The sequence below is a fragment of the Elaeis guineensis genome, chromosome 11 (assembly GCF_000442705.2).
Source record: "Elaeis guineensis isolate ETL-2024a chromosome 11, EG11, whole genome shotgun sequence".
NCBI classification, from domain to species: domain Eukaryota; kingdom Viridiplantae; phylum Streptophyta; class Magnoliopsida; order Arecales; family Arecaceae; genus Elaeis; species Elaeis guineensis.
This window is the reverse complement of record NC_026003.2, coordinates 116,886,438-116,909,543: the sequence shown is the minus strand read 5'-3', so window position 1 is coordinate 116,909,543 and position 23,106 is coordinate 116,886,438. Positions and strand designations below refer to the sequence as shown.

Sequence of the window (23,106 nt, the reverse complement as noted above, 5' to 3'; positions counted from 1 at the left end):
TATAAGACGGAAGTATCACAATCTGAAGAATGAGGCAAGCTATCCCCAAATTGAGAGGGTCCATATCGAGTAGATGAAGTTATTAAATCAAGAATCTATTGGCTAAAGCAGTTGGATGAAATCGTGCTCCTCCGATCATAGAATTCAAAGAACCTCCGAATCTACTATCAGTAATGTATCGCATGACTCTCTCCAATAAAATTTCTTTCTCTAAAAATAGTAATTTCTTTCATGATCGATGATTTGCAGAAAATTGAAGATGACCTTTGATCGGCCAGTCATTGAAGACAATAAAACAGTCTTTGATCAGCCAGTCATTAAAAACCTAAAGATGGCCTGTGTTTAACCCAACTGGAAGAGCCTTTAATCAGCTTCGTATAGGGTAACTCTTAATCAACCAGAGATATAAATTTCATGCGAAATATATGGCAGAGTAAATTTGAGCTTGCCCTTCAATTAATAATAAATGTCGTTACAAAGATGACGCATCGGATATCCAAAAAAAAAAAAAAAAACAACACAACAGAGACCAGCACCGACTCTACACCTCACCTAAAGAAAGGCTCCCTTTTTCTTCATCAAGAAGAAGAAAACCAAGGCTTGGGTGCTCTATCGCTTCCCCCATGAGGGTTCTATGGTCTTTGAAGCAGTGAAAGTATCTATGCTAGCGACCTCCCCTCCGTGCATGCCAGAGACCTCGAACTCTCTAACCCCGTGCTCCCAGACCTCAAAGGGAACGTGCAAGAAGGCGAAAGAGGTGCTCTCATGCCCGGTGATTGGCGGCTACTGCCGCCCTTATCATACCACAAAACAGAATCCCAACTCGATTGGGGAGCAGAGAAGCACTGGTGGCAGCAAGTGATGGCCACATTCGGATCGCTTCAATAGGCCATTGAGGGCCCTATGGAAGAGACTCCCTAACAATGAGGACCGCAGTCCCCATTGATAGTAATTGCGCGGTCTGATGGCCATCCCTCTTGAAAGCACGTATTCCGCAGAAATTCCATGAGAGACTGTCATTAAAGTCATGCCCGCTCTGAATATGACATCAGAGTAATCCCTCAAGATCGCAAATCCGTACTTTCTTCAGACAAGATGGCCGTTTTCAATACCTCCCAAGCCAAGCTGGAATCGACAAGGTGGCTCCCCTTCTTTGAACAACCAACGGCAGCCCTGATCGGAAGGATGGGCTCCTCCATTCGCAAAGAAGGTGCCCATCACACGTCCATGAAGGAGAGTGCCCCATCACACTATAGCATACAAAAAGTGAACCTCCACTCTAAGATGGGGGGAGATCTCTCCTATAAAAAGAGGAGCTAAATTCAAGCACCCCATGACTGTCCCTATTAAATCGCAAGACGTGTCGGCTGGGGATTGGCCATAGGACCATCTCAACCAGCATGCATTTAATTCGAACGCGAATGGAACGATCGTGCCGCTTCATCTCCCCTCTCTCGGATTTCAAGGCGACGTGCGTTCAACATGGGCGCAGAAGCATGGGCACACCCCAAAGATCGCACGCACGCCTCATCAATGACATGGCTCTTCACCTTCTCAATCAATGTGCAGGATTATTCTCTTCACCTGATCAAAGCTCAGGCTTGGGAGTTGGGGACATGTGTTGGAAAAAATTCCATCTGGATGATAATACGAAGAAGCATAAGGCCCAAGAAGTTTAGGCCCAGCGAACTAAACTCCCTCTCCATCGTCGACCCCTCATCAGCTACCCTCATGGTCGATTAACTCTCGACTCTCGAAAGATCTGTCGGTGCCCTACTGTCCAAGCAGCTAAGACTTCACCAACTAGCTTCTAGCGAGCTCCCTTCTTGGCAACTGGTTACCTCGGACCAACTAGGTGGTAGCACTCAACGGATTCACTCAGCTGACTTATGGGCCCTCTTCCTCCGACTCACATTAGATCTAGTCTCAATTGCAGATTTCCATTCTCCCGCTGACCACGATTCCCGCTTATGGACCAGGATCCCAAAGCACAGACATTGGCTGAGCAACCAAAAGTCAGGCATGGCCACCATGTAGTCCCATTGAATCACATCAAGTCACGTCATTTAGGAGTCATGTCCTGAGCAGTCAGTTACGCCGTGATAACAAATTATATTAGATTAAGCCATCTCGAAATCATTAATTACACCGCATGTGCGATAGGACCCACCGTCACGGCCCCTGACAAGATGTGATGGATTGAAGCGGTTGGAAGGACCAGGAATGGCCCCTCTCTACCTCCTATTTATGACTTTCTCCTCAGAGGTCAACCAAAAGGCGACTGATCTATGATCAGCTGATCCTCCTTCGAATATCTTCTCAATCCCTTCGAGGCTTCTGTGGGCCTATTGACGGCTGTCCAGCGACAGTTGGCCATAACACCCAAGACAATGATGACAGGATCATTCTTCAGAAGCTCCGCCTCCACCTATAAAAGGACGCCCAAAAGGTGACTCCAAGGTAAGTACGCCAAAAAAAATTCTGTCCCTCACACTTCTTCTTCTTCTATTGAATTAGATTTTTGATTTGAGCGTTGAAGCATCCCTACCGGAGCAACTTCCGGTCAGAACTTTTCTTGCAGGCCTCACCTCCAGCAGTCCAGCTCACCATCAGCTCCAGTCGCTCCGGCGCCAAACGAAAATCGGCACCAACAGATACTTTTTACAATTATGTAAAAAAAAATAGTTTTGTACTATTTTGTCTTTATTTCATTTTTCACATGGAAGCTTATGAATAAAAGGTGATGTCCATATATTAAAGCTAAAAATGGGGCTTGCAAACACATCGGATGAGAATCTACCACGCTAAGGTCACCGATCAAGTGGAAGGCAACAGCAGACAGTTGATGATTTTTACTCAGATCAGCAAAAGCATAACTCTGGCTGAACCTTGGAATAAAATGCAAATTTTACTGGAATAGATTGTATGCTTTATTTCAAGTCTGATCCTGCTATTTATTTATTTATTTTTTGGTATAAAATCTGTAACTTCATTGATTCAAAAGTACAGGATTAAAGAGCCAAACAGCCAGAGGACATATACCAAATATCAGACTATAGCGTATAATTTACACTAAAAATACTTTGAGCAATATAGAAGAAAATGCATTATATGGAATTGGAACCTAATTCCTATTCCTTCTTTATATAAAGCCACGTTCCTTGTGGACCTGACTATTCCCTGATCATATCGAAGAAGCAAAAGGTGTAGTGCCCGAACGTACTCCCGACTAATCTTTCTTTATTTTTTCTTTATTATTTTTTATTTTTTTTTTTTGAAGGGAGACAATCCCAACTTATCAACAGATGAGCTCTCCTTCTACCGATTGCCTTAACCCTCAATGCAACTAAAATTTTTCAAGGCTTACCAAAATCCTTTTATCCACCATCTCCTTCAAAACAGTTAATGGTCTTTGCTATGTGTTCCTTAACACCTCCCCATTTTTATTCCATTTCTCGAGTTGACCTTGTTCCATAAACTTATCTCGTGGTTGTTAGACCTCTAACAATCAAAGTGCAAGTAAGCATGCATCTACCCCACCCGTTGATATTTTAATAATTAGATATGCTATTAGATTCATAATATATATATTACTATAGTCACTAATAGTTATTATACAATCTATGTAGATTATAATAAAAATTATTACGGTACAAAAATAATTTAAATAAGCATATTATGATCAAAATAATAATATTACAAATTTTAATTGATATAATAACTATATATTAACATTTATTATAATAATATATGTGATTAACGACTCACGTGCAGCAGGTCTCAAAATGGTTATTTAAGTGTAGCTGGTTTTGGGTACAGAAAATATCAGCGTTGATCCAAAGCCTAACTTTGAAAAAAAAAAAAAATATAATTTAGACTCCAGGCCTGGCGCATAAACAGCACCATTTTAATGCCAGTTATTTAATTATTATACTTCCCACTGCAACCTGTCTGTTTTTCGATAAATAAATAACCCCACCTGGCGTCTCCCGTGCAAGCTAAATAACTCGACCGCTTTCACCAGCCAGGAGGAAGGCATCCCGGAGGCGAAACAGAAGAAGGGGAAAGGAACAAGGAAATAGCCCGCTCCCAATACCGTCTCTCCGCCCTTTATTAGTTTATGGGGTGCAATTTCTCCTTCGATCTAAACTAATATACGGAAAAAAAATAGGAGGAGGAGGAGGAGGGCACTTGAGGGGAGAGCGATGGACATCGAGCGCAAGCACGCGGAGCTCATCGATCTCTTCGTGAAGCAGGCCGCCGTCCTGGACGGCCCCGCCCTCGCCGGTCTCGTCCTCGAGGCTACCTCCCATCCCTCCCTCTTCGCCTTCTCCGAGATCCTCTCCGTCCCCACCCTCGCCAAGGTCCAAAACCCTCTCCTCTTAATTATTTGTGTTTCTCGTTTTATTTCTTCTCATTTATCCTCGCGTTTGCTTTCTTGTGATGCGGATCGGCTGTTGGTTGTTTATATTTAAGAAGAGAGGGTTTTGGTATGTTTGTATCGCTAATTTTGTTCGGGATGCAGCTTGAGGGGACCCTGTATTCGTCATCTCTGGATGTGCTTCGATTGTTCGCATACGGCACGTGGAGCGATTACAAATGTAAGAATTCAGTTATTTGTTCTTTTTTTTTTTTTTTCACATGTCGGATGGGAGTGTTGCATTGCTTGTCTAGGGTTTAGGGGACGGTTCTCTAGGGTTTGATTTGTTTCTAAGAAATAGTTGTTCTTTATTGGTCAAGACCCATGTTTTTGTAGATGGATATGGTTGCTTCAGAATTTCTTGTGTTCTAGTTCTTGAAAACTTATACCCTGTTCTCGGTTCATGATTTTATTTTCTTTTTGAAACAAATTAATTCCTTCACCATGTTTATCAAAAATAAGGAATCATGCATAGCCGATAACTGGCAATCGAGTGACTGGCTACCTGAAAGCGCAATGGCATATGTTTTAGTGATGGTTTCATCCGTCTGTTTTCTTATCGACTCTTTCCTTATCGGGTTTCATTGGTTATGGGTGGAGACTAGGTGATCATGGCTGCGTGTGCCTACCTACACATTTGCATCTTGTTTGGAGAAGATAGACAAGGATAGGATGGCTAATCTTGGTGGTAAGATAATGAAAGTGACTTTTCTTTAGGCTTTTGAAATTGATTTTTTTTTTTTAGACCATAAAATTAAATGTTATGATGTTATGAATATTGAAAACCATAAAACTCCCACAAGGGTGCAGAATTTGGTTGGATCATAACATTTATAAGCCAATATGCTATGTACTTTAATAAATTTGACATGCTGGCTAGCAGGTGATGTCTTGTGAGTCATTGGAGAAAGGCAGTGGTTTGTTTATTTCCTCTACGTAGTTTTCTCATGGGCTATTTCTTGGAATTTTGTTCTGAAATCACTTAGATTTAGAATTGTTTCCTTGCGCATGTTTCATCCTCCTTATTGGATGCAAAGCCATGAGTTACTGCTCTGGGAAAGCGAATTTGTCTAGCTCATCTTTTTATAATAGCAGCAATGGTAGTATGATACTTGGAGAATCCTAGCCTTCAGTGTAGAAAGTTTATGAAGTTGAAGACTTGAGTCTTTTCAGTTGACTTTTCAAAGGAGTTCACAATCTTTCTTAAGTTGATATGCTAGTTTGCTGGACCACTTCAGCTACCTTGTTTGGATGATTTATTCATGTTAATCATTTAATGGAATGTTCCCCTGTTAGGATGCATATTTTTATCCTTTTGTTTTTTGCATTCTAATATTTCACAATTGGTTAATAAAAAGAGAAGTGTCCTTTCTTTGTTGCTGTGCTATCCTGGTAACATCTTTCTAAGAGCTTTATAATATCACATTATCACTTATAGATTATTTTACTGTAGTGTTAGAGCAATATCTCTTTCTTCTTCTTTTTTTCCAGTTTATAAGTTTTTGACAGACTGTTGAGCTCCTGTTTGTTGATGATCATCAATATTAATGTATGGTATCCAGTAGAATTCTTCTACACAAAAGTTGTTCAATTGTATGATAATGATTATGTTGTATGGTATTAAATTGTATGGTGAATGTGGTAAGTGATGATGGTGATACACTTAGTACTGTTAGCAGAAGAGGATACCAATCTTTCTAATAATTAGTATAATATTGTTGAAATTTTGCTTAGAAACTTGCTCCATTTATAGGTAATGCTGGCTCTCTTCCAGCGCTCTCTCCTGATCAAGTCCGAAAGCTGAAGCAACTTAGTGTGCTGACTCTGGCTGAGACAAACAAGGTATTTATGTGTGTCCAGTCATTTTGTGTGTTGCATTTTGCCAGTTTTGAGGTGCCTTTCTTTGTAGATTGTTATATGCCTTGAAGCCTTCAGACTTTAAATATGCAACTGTATGTAGCACCAATGTTGCAGAATTATGGAATAAGCATATTTGTTGTTAGAACCTCATTCATTGGGTTTATGTTGTTGGTGTATTTTTTTGCCTATGTTTAGCTGTCACATGATCAATTGTTTATCGCTTTTTAAAGAATTTCAAATTACATCGTTGTTTATCATCAACATCCAGTTCTGGAGCAGCCTATAACAATTTGTTCATGTTAGTCAGGCGGAATTAGATAACTTGCTATTTTTTTTTTATTTGTGAAATGTTAGTGTGTACACTTCAATATTAGTATGCAAGCTTTAGTGGAGTTGCAAACAACATCGAGGTTTTATTTTGCTGTATGTGCTCTGAAAATTAGAGTATAAACACATCTCTGATGTCTATTCTGCAAAATTAAAGTCATACCTAAGGAAAATGACAGATTTTACATGCTCAGTGCAATTTTTAAGTTAGTTCTCTTTGAAGAAACGATCATTTTTTCCATTGCCTTGAGAAAAGATTATTGGGACAAAAAATTTTAGCAGACCCTAGGTTAGAATGGGTAAATCCTATTGACTAAAGGATTTTAAGGTGGATAGGAAGGACTTGGTGGCGAATCATAACTTGCCACTTGAGAAAACAGTATTATCACTCTTCTTGGGTTTTGATGTGTATCTCAAGATCTGAATTTTTGGATGATAATCATATGTTAAGATACACTTCTTGAAATTCAAGAAGAGGGATAGTGGGATAATGATATGAACTTTGTGCCGACCAGCCTTAGCTCAACTGATTTGCATCCCTCTCCGCTTGGGAGAGGCCCAACAAGCCTTAGCTCAGCTGGTTTGCACCCCTGTCCACTTGAGAGAGGCCCAGGATCTGATCCCCGGGGGTGTCGTCATATTTTATTTTATTTTTTAAAAAAGGAAATTAGGACTTTTAAGGATTTCAAGTTGATTAGATTATTTTTTGAGCAAGATAGCTGAATATAAATTCAAATATTGAAAACTAGCACTGACGATTTCTTTCACATGTAAACAGAACCACCATGTGGTCGTGCTTGTATGTTCTATTCCTAACCGCAACAGTGAACAATATATATTTACGTGCAGATTAACACATTCGTGTTGGAACTCATTGAAATGTGCTATATGCAAGCTTAAGATATTTATGGCCTTTCTTGTTGCATAGATAATAAAGTAGCCATGTAGCTGTCTCTATATGCTAGTGCTTATCTGCCTTTTCTCTGACATCTTTTAAGGTTTTCATTAAGGGTAAGTATAAGCACTGAAAGTGAAACGATACAAGATAAGTAATGACTGCTCTATGAAAAGACTTCATGCAATGAAGACATTTGATGCTGCTGCTTGCAGATAATCAAGCTTATAATCTAAGTTTTTAATGTACATGCCATGTATACCCATCTTGATAGCAGACCTGTAAGAGTTTGTGCTCTTGCCATGTCTTTCTTAATCATCTCTGTATCCCATAGCTGAGTTTGTCTACATAGTGAATGTCTTTCTAATTTTTACTAGTGATGCATGTAGACAAACTATGGAACCCAAGGGATCTATGGTGATTTCAAAATGCATGAAAGTGTAGCATGCCAAATAGGAGCAAAATTTCATGGTAAGGTTTGTAGCATATATGAACAATTTAAGCTCTCTTTGTAGCTTGGCATGCATTTATAAATTTCACTGCAATTAAAAGTTATTTAATGACAAAAGATAAGAGCTCTTTCTATTGCTAGCATGTATTCTAAAGTTTGATTTCATATTAGTTATATTGATTTCCACTAGTCATGCCAATGCATGAGTTAAGGTTGTAACTTGTCTAATAGGAGCTAAAATTTCATTGCAAGGTTGTAGCTTAAGAAAATAATTTGGGCTCTTTTTGTAGCTTGGTTTGCATAAATGTTACTGTAATGAATAATTATTCAGTAACAAAAGATAAGAGAGTTGTTTTGGGGGCTGGCATGTGTTCTAAACTTTTATTTCGTACAAGTTATATCAGTTTCTATTATTCATGCTTCTCATTAGTTTGACTTATATTGTATTCTTTGAGATATCAAATTTGGAAACTTCATTGATTTTGTGGCCATAAATGCAATACATCTTGAGTTTATGATGGACCAAACACTTTCACAGTGTTAGTCTTTGGGCTAATTGCTGAACCTTCCTGTGGGAGCTCTTAACATGAACTTCATTGCTTTTGCTTATAGCCATTAACAATGTGATTGTCAGGTATTGCCTTATGATCAACTTATGCAAGAACTAGATGTTTCCAATGTAAGGGAACTTGAAGACTTTCTCATCAATGAGTGCATGTATGCGGTAAGTGTTTGTCAAGCTGATTTTTCTTTTCTATTTGTGAGCCCTCATTTTTCCTATCCATACCACAGACATATTTTCTTAAAGAAACTATGCACAGAATGTTCAGTTTTGTCATATAGGATCTAAAGTAATGGAGAGATAAATGAAGACATATGATAAGAGTTAGAAATGGTTGGATGAAGTGAAGAGGTTTCATTGAGGTATTAGATGATTGATACATACCTTGGTAACTTAAAGGAAAACCTTATAAACACAACAGTACAGCTTTCAATGTTGTATTGCTCAAAATATTAGACCAAAAGAGGGTTCCAGAAAGAAAGCTAAATGTGGCATGAAAAATGCTGAGATGGATGCCTGGTAGAAGTGGAAAGGCTAAAATGAGATACGAGAATATTAGGGGAGTTGTAGGAGTTGCACCAACAAAGGACAAATTGGTGGAGAATCAATGGAGAAGGTAGATATGCACAAAAAAGTTTGGAGAAGCTCCTGCAAAGAAAGAAAAGGAGGGGGTTTGTACTTTATCTTTTGTTGGAGATGTAGGTGAAAGGGGGGAAAATTTGAGGTTACAGGTATGGAAATTGTGATGCAGGATGTGGAAAGGCTTTCACTAACATTGTAGGTAGCTCTAGATTTGAGTTCCAAGTGAATGAGAACTCGTACAGAAGGCTGCAAATACTTGGGACTAGGCTTGACGATTATGGTTACGGATCAATATGAGCTGCACCTCTTTATGGTCTAACAAGATTCATATTTTATTGTAAAAGAAAATGTTAATTGTATTTGCAAATACATTATCATTCAGAAAATTTCAGTCTTGGTAGAATAGTATTCTTCCATGTAAAGTCACATGCTGGAATCTGAATCGGTGGGCACCAATTGTGATCACATGGTTGAGAATTATGATGTCCCTGTATTGATTTTCTTCTGGTTCACAGAATCCCGGTCTTGATTTTGATGAGACCTTTAGCCCGGTTGTGAAAGTCTCCACTATCCGTTGTTTTTTTATTTATTTTTGCACTCTTATTTTATACATGTTATTTTGTAGAAATACATGTAATGGGCTTTTGGTTATGTTTTTGTGGTTGTTGCAGGGTATTGTTAGAGGAAAACTGGATCAGTTGAGCAGGTGCTTTGAGGTATGAATGACTTTGCTGCGGACTTGTTCATTGATTTCCTCTTTTCTTTTCTTAATGAACAAATCTCTTATTAGTATGCATCCTTCACTTTGATTTGTGGTGCAGGTCCAGTTTGCTGCTGGGAGGGATCTTAGACCTGAACAACTGAATAACATGATACAAACATTAGGAAACTGGTAACTTACCTTCTTTTTGGACATTGTACAATACGTCATGTTTCCTGTGACCTCAGTTTGTTATCCTGTTTCATTAGTAATATCCTTTCCCATGGCTATCTTGTCAGCTAATCAAGATGGCTCTTTTAAGTATCAGTTCTTTGTTACATGCTAAGTGGGGAACTTTTGTTGACATGGTTTAGCAATGAGATGGAAGAAAATGTTTATAATGTGGCAGTAAATTGGGGAATTCATTGCATATGCTTTTATTTAAAATGATCTTAACTAGCAAACCATATATTTTGATAATTAATGAATTTAACCTATAATTCTCACATATTAGAGTTGAATTCAATAATTTGTTTATGGTTAACAAGAGATCAAACTGCCTACGAGCGTGCTAGTTATTCCTTGTTGCATGATGTTATTGTAGAAAACTTGGGTGTCTATCTGGCTGCCTGTTGATAATGTGCCGATTGTATTGCCCCCAACTTTTTGCATTGATCGCAATTCTTTAGCAACAAATCCTACTTGTATTATAAAGGACATAGTGGAAGTTGTAGGATTATTAGAGATGATTGATCTGAGATTCCTGCGGAGAGATGAAGAAAGTGCTAAAGGGGTGACCCAATCAAAAGGATTTGCTAACAGAAAAGTTCAGAATAATTTGAATGATAAAATAGTGAATGTAAAATAGTAGCATCAGATCCCAATGTATAAGACTCAGGAGAATTAGTTTGGACCTTGTATTGAAATCAAAGATAATGATCATATTGCATGTTCATCCAACGGATAACACACATTACTTTCACCAAGTACTTATATTTGCTGGGAATCTTATACACCAAACGTTTTTAGTCATGTCAACATTTAGGAGTCTCTTTTATGTAGAAAATATTTTAAGAATTTGATTGTTTGAGGAAACTATATTCCTTATTCTTGGATTTTATGAAATACAACATAATCTTGCTTATGCATTATTAAAGGTGTCCAGAAATCCCACATTTTTTAACCCGATTTATTCATTTCGGGATAAAATAATATTGAGACTTCATTTTTAATTTTTTTAACATGTATCCCTCATTTGAGGATTTCATATGATATAATCAGCTAATGCATCTTTCTTTGTTTGTATAAACTTGTCCACAAATGTAGAAAAAGGTTTTAGATTTCCACATTCAATTTGGAACCTGGTGAAGGAAATATATATGAACAAGTTCATCTTAAATTTTAAAGAAATATAAAGTGGTAAAGTTAAATGAATTTCCTTTTGAAAGACTAGAATATCTTATTTCTATGAATCAGTCATAAGGTTTTTGGTTGATAATAAAGGCAGTTTGACTTGATGGATAGGATGCTAGGGTAATCGGATCAAATATAATGGAAGAATTAAATTATACAATTCTGATGTTGTAATGATTGGTGCATGCTCTGGGCCCCACATGCTGCATCTGCATCTGCATCAGCTAGGGGTCCACCAAGATGCTGATGCAGCATGTGGGGCCTGGTGCGCACATCAATCACGTGCAGGGCACACCACATGCAGGCACAGAGGATTCAGACTTGATTAAAACTAAAAACTTTTTTTGAGTCATCTTTAGTGGGCTTCAAATTGGATGGTCATTGGAGGCCATCTGCACTGTTCTTCCGTAGGATTTTTTTTTTTTTTTCATATGATCCCTAAGATTTGATCTTTAAAGTTTCCTAATCGGTCATTGCCTTTAATATGGCTTCGGACCTTGAATATAAGAAGAAAATTCTCAGATCCCATCATCAATTTGGCATGATAGAATAGATGACACTCAAATCCATGTTCCTATCATGAGTATTCAAGTGCCTGATTTGGATCAAGATGGACCGATGAAAGAGTCATGTAGAAGCAATAATGCTTACATGAGAAAATAGCAGTGTCAATGAGGTTGATACCCCAAAGTCATGATGTCTTAATCTTGCCTTGTTCCTTTAGTGAATGAAAAGGCTATTGGTTGCTGCTCTGAGCTCAAGCATAATCTTTTTCGAGCTGCTTTAGTCGGTCTTCATTAGAAAATTGAGGTTGGATTGATGTCCAAGCATAACTTATTTGTAAACCCTTTAGTAATGCTGAATATCTCAAGGATGTGGAAAGAGAAGATATATAGGTAGAAAACCATGAATGAAGTTTATGATGTCGTGTTAACCTTCACGAGTTTTACATAATAAAGAAGAAAATACAGCATGGTTGAAAGATACAAACACCTTGTTAAAGGAAAGAGAAAAACAATCTTTACATTGTTACAATTCGATTCTTTATAAGCAAATGAAATGTTCTAAAGTATCACATGCCACAACAATGGTGATTACAAGTTGGCATGGCATGGTATCATAACATCCCTTGACAGTTACATGCCCAATCACTTATTACAAAATGCATGGTCCATGCTGATAGGCACAGATTGACATGCGTGATATGATGTGCAACCCTCCTTGTAATGCATTCGTGCAGTTTAAACCAATACATATTGTCTCCTAAATTTATGGGCAAGAATCAGTGATAAGTTAGACGATGACAGGATCAGAGCCACCTACCATTGGATGCTGCTCTTTAATTGATGAAAAAATTATTTTCTAATATGGAATTCCAATATGTACTTGAAGCAGTGTAGAAGTGATCATTGGTGTACATCAACAAATCCAAAATATAGAAGAGGAAAATGATATGGGTTAGTAACAAGATTTTCTATACCAACTCAAACCTCATACCATGCGAATCAAGGCCTGATATGTCAACATGATAAGGTACAGCTGCTGCTGCAGCATTAACCATGTGTTGGTATGGGGGTGTACCATATCAGCATGACCTGTACTGATAAGCTACTGGTACAGGATCAAGTACTGAGACTGGAAACATTTGTTAGAAGTTTCGCTTATTTTGAATCTCTTGCTGAATATGAGCTGCGATTCTATAGTTAAAAGATAATTATTCTGGTGTGATAAAACTTATAGTGGAAAATTTTAATAGATTTTTATAGACAATAATTGGAGTCAATTGCAGCCTAGCTTTCAAGTGTTGTAACATGATGTCCATCAGCTTATGTTAACAGTATAATGTTTTCTGGACAGGTTGACTTCAGTTCAAGTCTTATTAGAATCTTTTTTAGCTATGGAATAAGGATGGGATTATGTCATTTTATCTCAGAGACTTTAGTAGGGTAGGTATTTTCATCAAAGATCATCTTCAGATATAACTACAACTTAGATTTTGATCATTACAAGTGAGATCCAATTCCATTTTGAAATATTTATGTAATACAGAGTTTTGTTCGGTCAGACTTTTTCATTCTCCCATGGGTTAAGGATGGCTATTCTCTATTTGTTGGGTTTATTTATGATGAAGACACTTGCTCATTGAGTTCTTATCAAGGTCAGCTATTGTGAACCCTATATATTTATATTTCTTTTTTCCTTCCCTGAATAAAAAAAATTGATTACTCACTCAGATAGTCCTTGATGTAACTCCTAGTTCTGGTATTGGCTAGGATTCCTTAGCTTCATTGTGTTCATCGAAACCTTGCGTATAAACAAGGTCATACTCCAACTTCTTCAAATCACTATATGTAGAAAATTGATGTCCTCAGCATTTCATCTTAGAAAGAGAAAATAGATGTCCTTTATTGTGTTCGAATCCCCATCTGTTGACATTCTAGGTCTTATGGTGCATCACTTGAAATTCTCCATTAAGCTTAACCTAGTACACCCACTTGCAGCTGGTTTGGTCTGAACAGCTATAATACCACCTCCATCAAACAAAATGACATTCAGCTAATCAGTTTATGTTAGGCCTTTCCTTTCAGGCCCTACCAATGTAGAAGCAAATGAATTGTCTTATGTTATTTTGATGAGTATTTTCACAACATGCTACTGCTTTATTCTTCATCTTGTCTCGTTTGCAAGGGGTGGTTCTGATTCCATATGAAAGAACAAATGCAAGCGACCTCCCCCCCCCCCCCCCCCCCCCACCTCTCTCTCTCTCTCTCTCTCTGTGTGCATGCTTGTGTGTGCATGTATGTGTCTCTCTCCCGCTCCCACACTTGCGTGCACACACGTGCACATTTTTTAACTCTGTATTTCAATTGGTTTCATTTCTGTACAGGAGCAGAACTTTGGCTTGCCTTTTTATGTTGCTATTTTATGATCCAGTATTTATTATGATTTTTTGCTTCCATCTGTGGATGAATACCCTTCAGGTTGGACACATCAGATGGTTTACTTCATTTGATTCAAGATAAAATCAAGTGGGCTGACACAATGAGTGAGGCAACCAAGAAACACTGCAAGGAAATTGAAGACAGGGTGGAAGAAGTGAAAAAATCTCTCAAGGTGAGTTTGAGGATTTGAGTACAAGTATATTTATTCAAGCTGTTAGCAGACATAGTACATACTGCTTACCCAAATATGTGAAGTCCAACTCTGCATAGAACTGTGTATGCTCTTCTATCATTATTTCGCTTGTTTAATGTCATTTATAAAATCATATGAGAGTGCACATAAAAGCATGTAGTAACTAAACTGCTTATCAAAGATGGGCAATATTGGTCGATGTGTCTTACTTACTTGGTGGCAGAAGCTAAACACTTTAAGCAGGCAGACATGGACTTACGAGGCCACGAGGAGATGCTCTTTGAACATGGAGGAATGATGGACTATGAGGAGGATCGTGTCCGGCCCAAGAGGTATGCAGCCTGTGCATCATTTTGACATCGGGCATCTTTTATGCAAATGCCCGTGTTCATAAGCAACATGTATATCAGCAAACTCAGCCACCCATAATTTTCAAATCTATGGCTTAAGTATTCATGCATCTATATGGTCATCAAGCCTGATCTTTGCTCGAGAATTGTTGTATCTTGTGATATCACATGAATGCTCGCAACAAAGTCTAATATAACACTAGCATCTTTCAAACATGAGACAGTTAAGCTCCCTCTTTCAATTTGAGTTTGCTTTTGATGCACCATCAGTTGGACTCCTGGTGCAGCTGCATCTCTGTATGCATGATCTCAGCCCATAATCAGTGAATCTCCTTTATTCATTATTTGTTCCATCTCGCTGTCCAGGCATTCTATGAGAAATCAGTCCCACATGCTAACATGTGGAACGAGTATATTCCTTCGCACTGTCCATGGTTTACTTTGTTTTAATTGTTCATGAGTTTATCATATATTTACACATGCTGGTTTTTTTTTTTTTTTTGTTTTGTTTCACTTGATCGAGTCAGCAAGCACCTGCTCTCAATCAAGTTAGGAAGAATGTGGAATCTGATATTTCTCCTCTCTGCTCAACAAATCTTAGCCATCCAGAATTTTATATCATCAGCATCATATGTGCTTTTGTTAGCCTGCTAAACATCATTCCGCCACATCTAACGTCTAATGGCGTCTTATTGCATTGATTTCCCCTTGTTTTCATTGCAGGAGGCGGGCGCCAATGCCATAGACATAAAGGGAGCGAGAAATTTGTGGTTGGCCTGTTTCAAGTGGGTCACAGGATTAACCCTTTTTCTGCGAACAGTCTTTAGGTTTCAAAGATGTTCTTCAATCAAGCAGCCTGTTATCTTTCTCTCCAATATTGGTTTTCAACCATTTGCATTCCTTTCGTGCATTATTTAAAGGAGATTGCTTGTACAGTAGATACAAATAGATATTTGATTATTTCTGTATCTGGGGACATCTCATCCATGCATCTTATTGTGAATCATATTAGAGACGCATAGCATACGAGTTTGTCCAATTACCTCTCCAGTCAACCGTCAACAAGGGAAGGGTATCGATCTTGTCCGTTTTTAATTGCAGGGCCTTTGCTAGGGGCTCGTGCCCGTGAGCTTATGGAATCTGTATTGGCCCTACATGGGGCCCCACCTGGCCCCGTCCACCATCCGTTTTTGATCCTGGGACTTTGACGAGGGCCTCTGCCGGAGAATACTGAATAGAATATCCTGCACGGGGTCTCTTAGAAGCAGCGCCTCGTCTTCATGGCCGATTGAAGCTTCCGCGAAGGGGGTAGCGTTGGATCAGTTTCCCATGTTTCTCGCGGTGTTGAAAAGTAGGGCTTGGAATCTGCTGCACCAAGCAAACTGACAAAGGCCCGGCCACACGAATGAGATGAGAAAGACTTTGAAGTCTTGGACTTGACCAAGCGAAGCTGTTAGGTTCTGGTAGTGTGGATTTTGAATGCTATTTTGGAAAGTCAAAAGGAGATCGAAAGATCTGATGTTAAATCTAGGGGTCAGATTCTCATTCCAACCCTCACGTTGGTTTGTGCTTGCTATTCCTTTGCCTTCCTCGTGCTCGTGAAGCGGTTTTCTTCGTCGCTGGGGCCCATGCATTACTTGTGACATCACCATCCGTTCAGAGACGACTGATCATACTTATTTTATTTGTTTGGCATGTGGCCGCCGCTTGGGAGAAAACTCAGGGATTCGATCTTTGGTCATCAGGGATTGGATTGATTGGTGGGTCGGTCCTGATTTAGATTTATGGACGTGTTTGTTACTAAACTAATAATAATGTGATTCTGGAATGCATACCTTTTGTGGTTGGAGGGATTAGCTATTGAGGTGTGACCGACAGAATGATATTCCATTCCAGCCATGAGATGCAAAGAAAAGTTACCCCTTCATATTTTATTTGGTGAGGGTGAGGATTGGATTAGGTTGCTGACCATAAATATGATCATGTGCTTCCACGATATTTAAATTGCATTTGCTGCACGGTGGAGTGGCCCCTTATCATCCTGTTAATAATTGAGAATAGTTATTCCGATGGTGAAAACAAGATTGAATTAATCCCGCTAGCTGTTGATTTCCACTAGAGTTGGTCCAAGATAAACTCTGGTTAGATGCCCCCTTTTAGCTAGCTGTTTTGATCAGAGAGTTTAACCGGACTTGAGCGGGCTGGAATTGCAGCCTTTCTCCAAATCAGTGCGTAATAAATAAAAATTTTCGTAGGCGTGAAACCAATCAACGGGCGGAATGTTGATGCTTGTTTTTTCTTAAAGTAAGAAAATAGAAAAGCAAAAAAAAAAAAAAAAAAAAAAAAAAAAAAAAAAATCGTGTGCCCCACTGTTGGTATCCTCTAGCTTCCGTCCAGGTCGAGACTCTCTACTAGCTGCTTAAAAAAGTTTCTAGCCATAATATATTTATTTTCTAGCATTCGATGTTTGTCACACAACTTGCCGCTGTCGGTGAAATGAGTGGAACTATGACTTGTTTTTTTAAAATATATGAACAAGCATCTATTACAGTTGTGGTAGTATACGCTGCCCTTCGTAGGAGGGCAATGAACATCAAGTGAGGAACATGGGGCTAAGAAATGCTATCTACGAAACTTTTCCGTTTTGTTGTCTTCTGTGGAGTGAGACTCATTTAACATTTTTCTTTTTTTTCAGAGAGCAAGGAAGCTATCTGCAATATGATTATTCAAGTCTAGATTTTTCAGGGATCCATCATCTCTAAATCAAACCCAAAAGTTGTAGTTGGTATAGCAGGAGGTGTGACAATTGTAACAAGCCCCAATTCACGAGGTTCGCTTAATTCTTGAATAATTACAGATTAACATCAACTCGTTAGCTCGTGGTTTAAGAGAAATAAAACATTATCCACCTATTTATTGGAAATTATAAGTTGGCGATCTGAAAAACTCAGAGCATCTCTCAGATTCATTATTACATTTTTTTTTTTTTAAAATGGCATCGTTGCTTCTAGTTCACATATAGAAAATGCGAAGCATACCCATGAACAGCCTGTTCTCAAACCGCGCTCAATAATGAGCTGCCTAGCATCCCGGTGAGGAAAAATAAAAGAATAATATGGCTACCACCTGTCTATATATTTAATTGCCGAGCAATTTTAGAATTAACACTACCGGATTAAAAAAAATGTCACTCAGCATTACTTTATGCCCATGCTTTCTTAATGCTGTTGCTTTCTCCTGAAAAAAACCAAAGTCTGCAAGTGCTTTCACATTTGCCCCTGATTCTAGATATTTACAGTTTGACCACTGCGAACATTTATCTATGTCTATTGTGGAGTTCTCAGGATCAGCATCCATGAAGGTCCATGGAGCCAACCCCACATGGATGGGTCTTTGATTATTTAATTGTTTACATTCTTGTTTTACATGCATTTCGAAGTCAAAACTTCGAGATACTTGAGAATTCCATCCAGTTATATGCTCTCACATTACGTTGCCAATGTTTTGATGGCAATTCACATTGCTGTCACCATATTGACTTTGCGAAGTAAATAGATGGAGTCCTCAAAGTTTAAGTAGTGATCTCATTAAGTCTATGCTTGAAGCCCAAGTCCATTTAGATATAGATCATTCAAGAAACCTTTTTTTAGAAATCCCTTGTAGAAATGGAACCTTCACTAAAGAATAAAGAGGATCATCTAGAACTCTTCGTACTTTATACAATAAAGTTTTAGGGTTTAATTTTAATAAATCACACAAGAACCCCAAAGCCACTACACCAAATCGCAGAAACAGATATCTTCTGTTTTGCCCCTCGAAGGTTGCAGCAGAACAGACCTTCCGCTACCCGTTTTCCACCTTCTTTCCATCTTTATCCATTTTGGCCCCTCAACTTTCCACGATTTACTCAAACTTTCGAGACATCGAAAAGCTCTTGTTCTCGCCGCTAATTACCCGACCCCTCTTGTTCGGATTTTTAACACGACCACTGATTAACTCACCAACAGCTGACCGACAGGTGCCAGTTGCACGACCGGACCAACCGGGAAACCCTCCTGCCGGCTCGCGAAACCCAGACCGGCTTGCGCCTGGACCGGAACGGAAACCACAACCGGAGGAGGAGGCATGGAGGTCGCCGCCACCGGTGGCATCGCCATCGCCGCTGCCGCGGCCTCCCCTCTCTTCCTCCTCTTAGGCGACGCCTTCTCCGACGACGACGAGGAGGAGGATGGGGAGCGGGGAGAGGAAGAGGTGGAAGAGGGCTCCGGCGAGGCCCGCTTCTTCGAGGGTGACGCCATCGCCGGCGCCGGCGCCGCTGCGGCCTCCGACGACCCGATCCGGAGCGGGAAGTTGAGCAGCGCGCGGGAGCCGCGCATCCGGTAGGCCGCCTTGTCGTAGGCGATGGCGGCCTCCTCCGCCGTCTCGAACGTCCCCAGCCATACCCTCGCCCCGTTCTTCGCCGGATCCCTGATCTCCGCCGCGAACTTCCCCCACGGCCGCTGCCTCACCCCTCTGTAGTGCTTCCCCTTCGTCGGCGCCGCCGCCGCCGCCGCAGCCGCCGGATGCGCCTGGATCGCAGGCGTCGCCACCGGCAGCTCGGTCACGGGCTCCGATTTGACGACCACGGCAGCAGGGGCGGTGACGTTACCGGCTTCGGGAGAGGGGTTCCAACCATGGGAGTAGGCATCGCGGAGGGCGCCGTACACGACCATGTCGTCGGGGTCGTCGAGCCGGAAAGGAAGGTCACCCCACTGGTCGGCGACGAGGCTGCCGAAGCTGGAGCTCCGGCAGTAGACGGGGTTTGCGGGCACCGCGGAGGACGGGACCGCGGCCGGGGGGGCCGGGTCGTCAAGGAGGTGGTGGCGGATGGACTCAAGGAGGGCTAGCTCAGCCCCGGGACTGGGCTCCAGGCAGTACATTTCTGGTCACCGCCGGTGAGGATAAGAAACGAATCTGAGGTTTCAAGCGGGCGAGAAGGTGGATGGTTTGCGAAATGTTGGGGAGGAGATGGGGGGGAGCGGCGGGATTATATATAGGTGGGGAGAAAGGAAGAAGGATCGAGTTTTAAGCGAAATCCGGGGGCACGGCGTGAGGTAAGAGCTCGTGCTTCCTTGAAATTTCCTCATCGTACGCACGTGTCGAATTTTTGGTATTTATTTAAATCCTTGCGTGGTCGAGTTATTTTATTATTTTTCTTATTGTTATCATTAATTTGCTTGGCGATGTTTCTAAAAAGGGGAGTGGCGGAGATGGGAACTCGTGGAAGGGTGACGTCACGAATGGGTCGTCAGCGGCGCGCCATGTCAGCCTCGGCCTTGTCTGTATTCATGTGGCCTGGCGAAAATTGGCCGTTGATTTATTTACTCGGCGATTTCATCGTCAGCGGAAGCTGGGAGGATGGTGCCGGGAGAAAGAGACGGTAACGTAATGAATCCATCCTTCAGTGGTTTTGCGTTTTTCTTTTAATTTTTACTGACAATTATATAGACATCATAGGGATGTTTGGTTGTGTCATCTACAACAGATTAGATGTTTTAATTATATCTTTAGTAAATGTTGTTCATCAAATGTGACTCCATATGCTAGACTTCTATGGATATGAAAAGTAAGAAAGATAACATGGTTACATACGAAAGAAAATGAGGGATGGTATTGGGTATCTACCTACCAACCAGAGGTTGTTCTACTTTCCTCTATTGATGTGATTTTTTTTATTTCAGATGCATTAGACATTTTGCATGAGAATTTCCTGTTTGCAGTTAATGAGGGTGAACGGAGCAACGCAGCCTAAAATGTGGGCTAATATTAGCTAATTTTTGTAGCTCAATTATGCACCGTTAACGAGGGAAGAATGTTTTGTATTGCGGGAACAATGTTGGATTAATGAATCTGCTAGAGCGAAATTTTGAGGAATACACCTTGTTAGACACACAAAATCATAGTCTCATGAACTAATTGCTATATATGATTGTCTATAAATATGTATATGATGAAGCCTATTGGTGCTTTAGGTGAGAGAAATATATACAGGTGAGTAGGCCACATGGCTTCCAAAAGTTATAATAACTATTTAATTGCTCAAGCCGATCAATAGGAACCAAGTCGGAATAGTCAACGGTGCATATTTTCTGTTGTAGAAGATTGTGCGGTCCTAAATAGCAACGGTATCACCTATTTAAGAGATGGACAGTTGCCACTTATCTTAGGGATAGAAAGGTTGTCAAAAAAAATATTGCATTTCGAGATGAGCTACAACCTTTTGATGACATGAAAGCTGTTTGAGCATGTATAGCTTTTTACGGTACAAAATAGTCATAGAAAATCTGAACTCTATGAGATTCAGATAAAATATTTTTTTCTTCCCATCATTCATCGCCTGTATCATCATCATAAACAACAGCTACAGCTATGAGGAGGGCAATACACATAGCAAAGATAAAATGAGAATTGGAATCAATTTGGGATTGTGGATGAGGAATAGATAGCAAGATACTTTTTATAGTGAAAGTTTCAATCATGATGTATTTTATCCATATAGAAAATGTTTAAGGCACACATGCATATTGGTCTAAGTTTTTTTTTTTAGACAACATAGAGGGTAAAAAATTCATATAGTATGTGATTTCATCTAATAAATATTTTTCAAAGCAAAAATAGAAAAGATTAAACTAATATATAATTTTAATTTTTTTATTTTATATTGCTTTATATTTTTTTCCACCTTCTATATTATTTATTTATCTGTGCTCTTGGTGTAGAGTTAAAAAAAAAAAAACTACACATACATACATATATATATATATATATATATATATATAATTTATAAAAAATACTTTAAACTATTTTCTTACTTAAAAAATTAAAAACAATTCTTTTTTTTGTAGAATTTTTTATGCAATAAATATCAATTATCAAAGGGCGGATGGCGCAATTAAAAGTCAGGCATTCCCACTTGAGCAAGAGGACCAGGGGTCAAAAAGCGGGCGAGGAATTGGCGATGATGATAACGTGACCAAAGAAAGGTGCAATGTTTCTGGACAACTTGGAAAGATAAGGTCACGTTGGTGAGGGCCACCGCCACCACCCACCCGTCCCTCGCACAAGCGCCTCTTTTGCCTTTCTGGTGGTTGCTTCGCTTCTTCGAAGACGTCATCTCCGCTCTCCAGCCCGCACACCCACTTCCCACCAACCCAATTCCCACGTTAGCCACGTCATCATTTTCCAAGTAATAATTGGCAATTCCATCTTTTTTCGACTCCACCCTAACAAATTTTCTTTTATTGGACCGGTATGGTGTATCCTGTTTGTCCCAATACACCACTACGTACGCTCCGTTCTCGTTGCTGGTGCTGGCCGCGTGGGCGCTGCTGCGTCCTATTGCGCCAACCCAACCGTTCTTATCTCTCTATTTGAGTCCACATCAATCTCCCTTTATTGTTTTACTTGCGTTTAACATACTACTTCAGGATTCTATTACTTGGCCCTCACACTAATAATTTTGAAACTGTAGGGTTGAAGAAAGCTACAACATCCTATCACCATTGTTCAAGTAATATTGCACACATTGAATACTAATAGTAATCATATTTGCATGTGGTCTTTTAGGGGAATGGAAGATTGATGTTTCCAAGGCTGTTCACGAACATTGAGGTGTCTAGAAGGTCTACTATTACTGGAATTAGGTTGTGCTGAGAGAAAAGGAGCTTGTTTTGCTTCCTATGATTTTGAGTTTTAACCACTCAACTCATCTAACATGGAAATTGCAGCCATGGTTCTCCATGGATTGTAAATCATGATTTATAAATTGTTTGTAATTGATTTATCTAAAATATTGACATAGCAGGTAATTAATTATCCTCTTTGGCTAGAATGTTTGGGAACTTTTAGACTTATATATCAATGTTTGAATCAAAACGATAAAGATTTTCAACAATTTTCAATGTTTTGTTGGATTATATTTAGCATGACTTCTTGATGCTGGTGGTGTTAGGATTAAGCTCAAAATTAGGAAAAGTGAATGAATGTCGTGACATAGCCAATAAATCATAGTAGAGAGAGAGATTTATTGAAAAAAAAAAAATCATGACTTGACTTCCATTGATTGTTATGAATATTTTATGCAAACTTTTGACAAAGCGACAAGGATACATGATTCTTATAATTTTATGTTGATTTTCAACATTTACTATTGACAACTAATACCTTTGACAAACTCTCAATGAGTGGTTTTGTAGTTTTTCTTACATGGTGTTTACATTGATCATGCTTACCTAACCATGTGCCACGTTGCATCCTCATTTGTTGCTCTCTTTTGATGGTATTAAAAATGATTTTTAATGCCACGTATGACATAATATTACTATTTCCTCTGACAAATGAAAGAGGGACAATATGTTATATCTTAAGAGTTG

General features: G+C 39.5%; 2 protein-coding genes across 3 annotated transcripts; one reads left to right on the top strand and one right to left on the bottom strand.

The window, feature by feature from the left end:
• Positions 1-3,976: 3,976 nt before the first annotated feature.
• On the top strand, positions 3,977-15,734 carry LOC105053950 (COP9 signalosome complex subunit 7). Of its 2 annotated transcripts, none has more exons than XM_010935299.4 (9): positions 3,977-4,364; positions 4,526-4,601; positions 6,174-6,262; positions 8,588-8,677; positions 9,769-9,813; positions 9,919-9,989; positions 14,192-14,324; positions 14,589-14,677; positions 15,419-15,734. In XM_010935299.4, the coding sequence occupies exons 1-9, from the start codon at positions 4,206-4,208 to the stop codon at positions 15,438-15,440; spliced, it is 774 nt and encodes a 257-aa protein (XP_010933601.2). In that variant the 5' UTR covers positions 3,977-4,205; the 3' UTR covers positions 15,441-15,734. The 2 variants fall into 2 exon arrangements, with proteins under 2 accessions (XP_010933601.2, XP_010933599.2); XM_010935297.4 differs by having other exon boundaries at positions 14,569-14,677.
• Positions 15,735-18,318: 2,584 nt separating this feature from the next.
• On the bottom strand, positions 18,319-19,716 carry LOC105053951 (ethylene-responsive transcription factor 1). Its single transcript, XM_010935301.4, has one exon. The coding sequence runs from the start codon at positions 19,612-19,614 to the stop codon at positions 18,688-18,690; it is 927 nt and encodes a 308-aa protein (XP_010933603.1). The 5' UTR covers positions 19,615-19,716; the 3' UTR covers positions 18,319-18,687.
• Between the last annotated feature and the right edge of the window lie 3,390 nt (positions 19,717-23,106).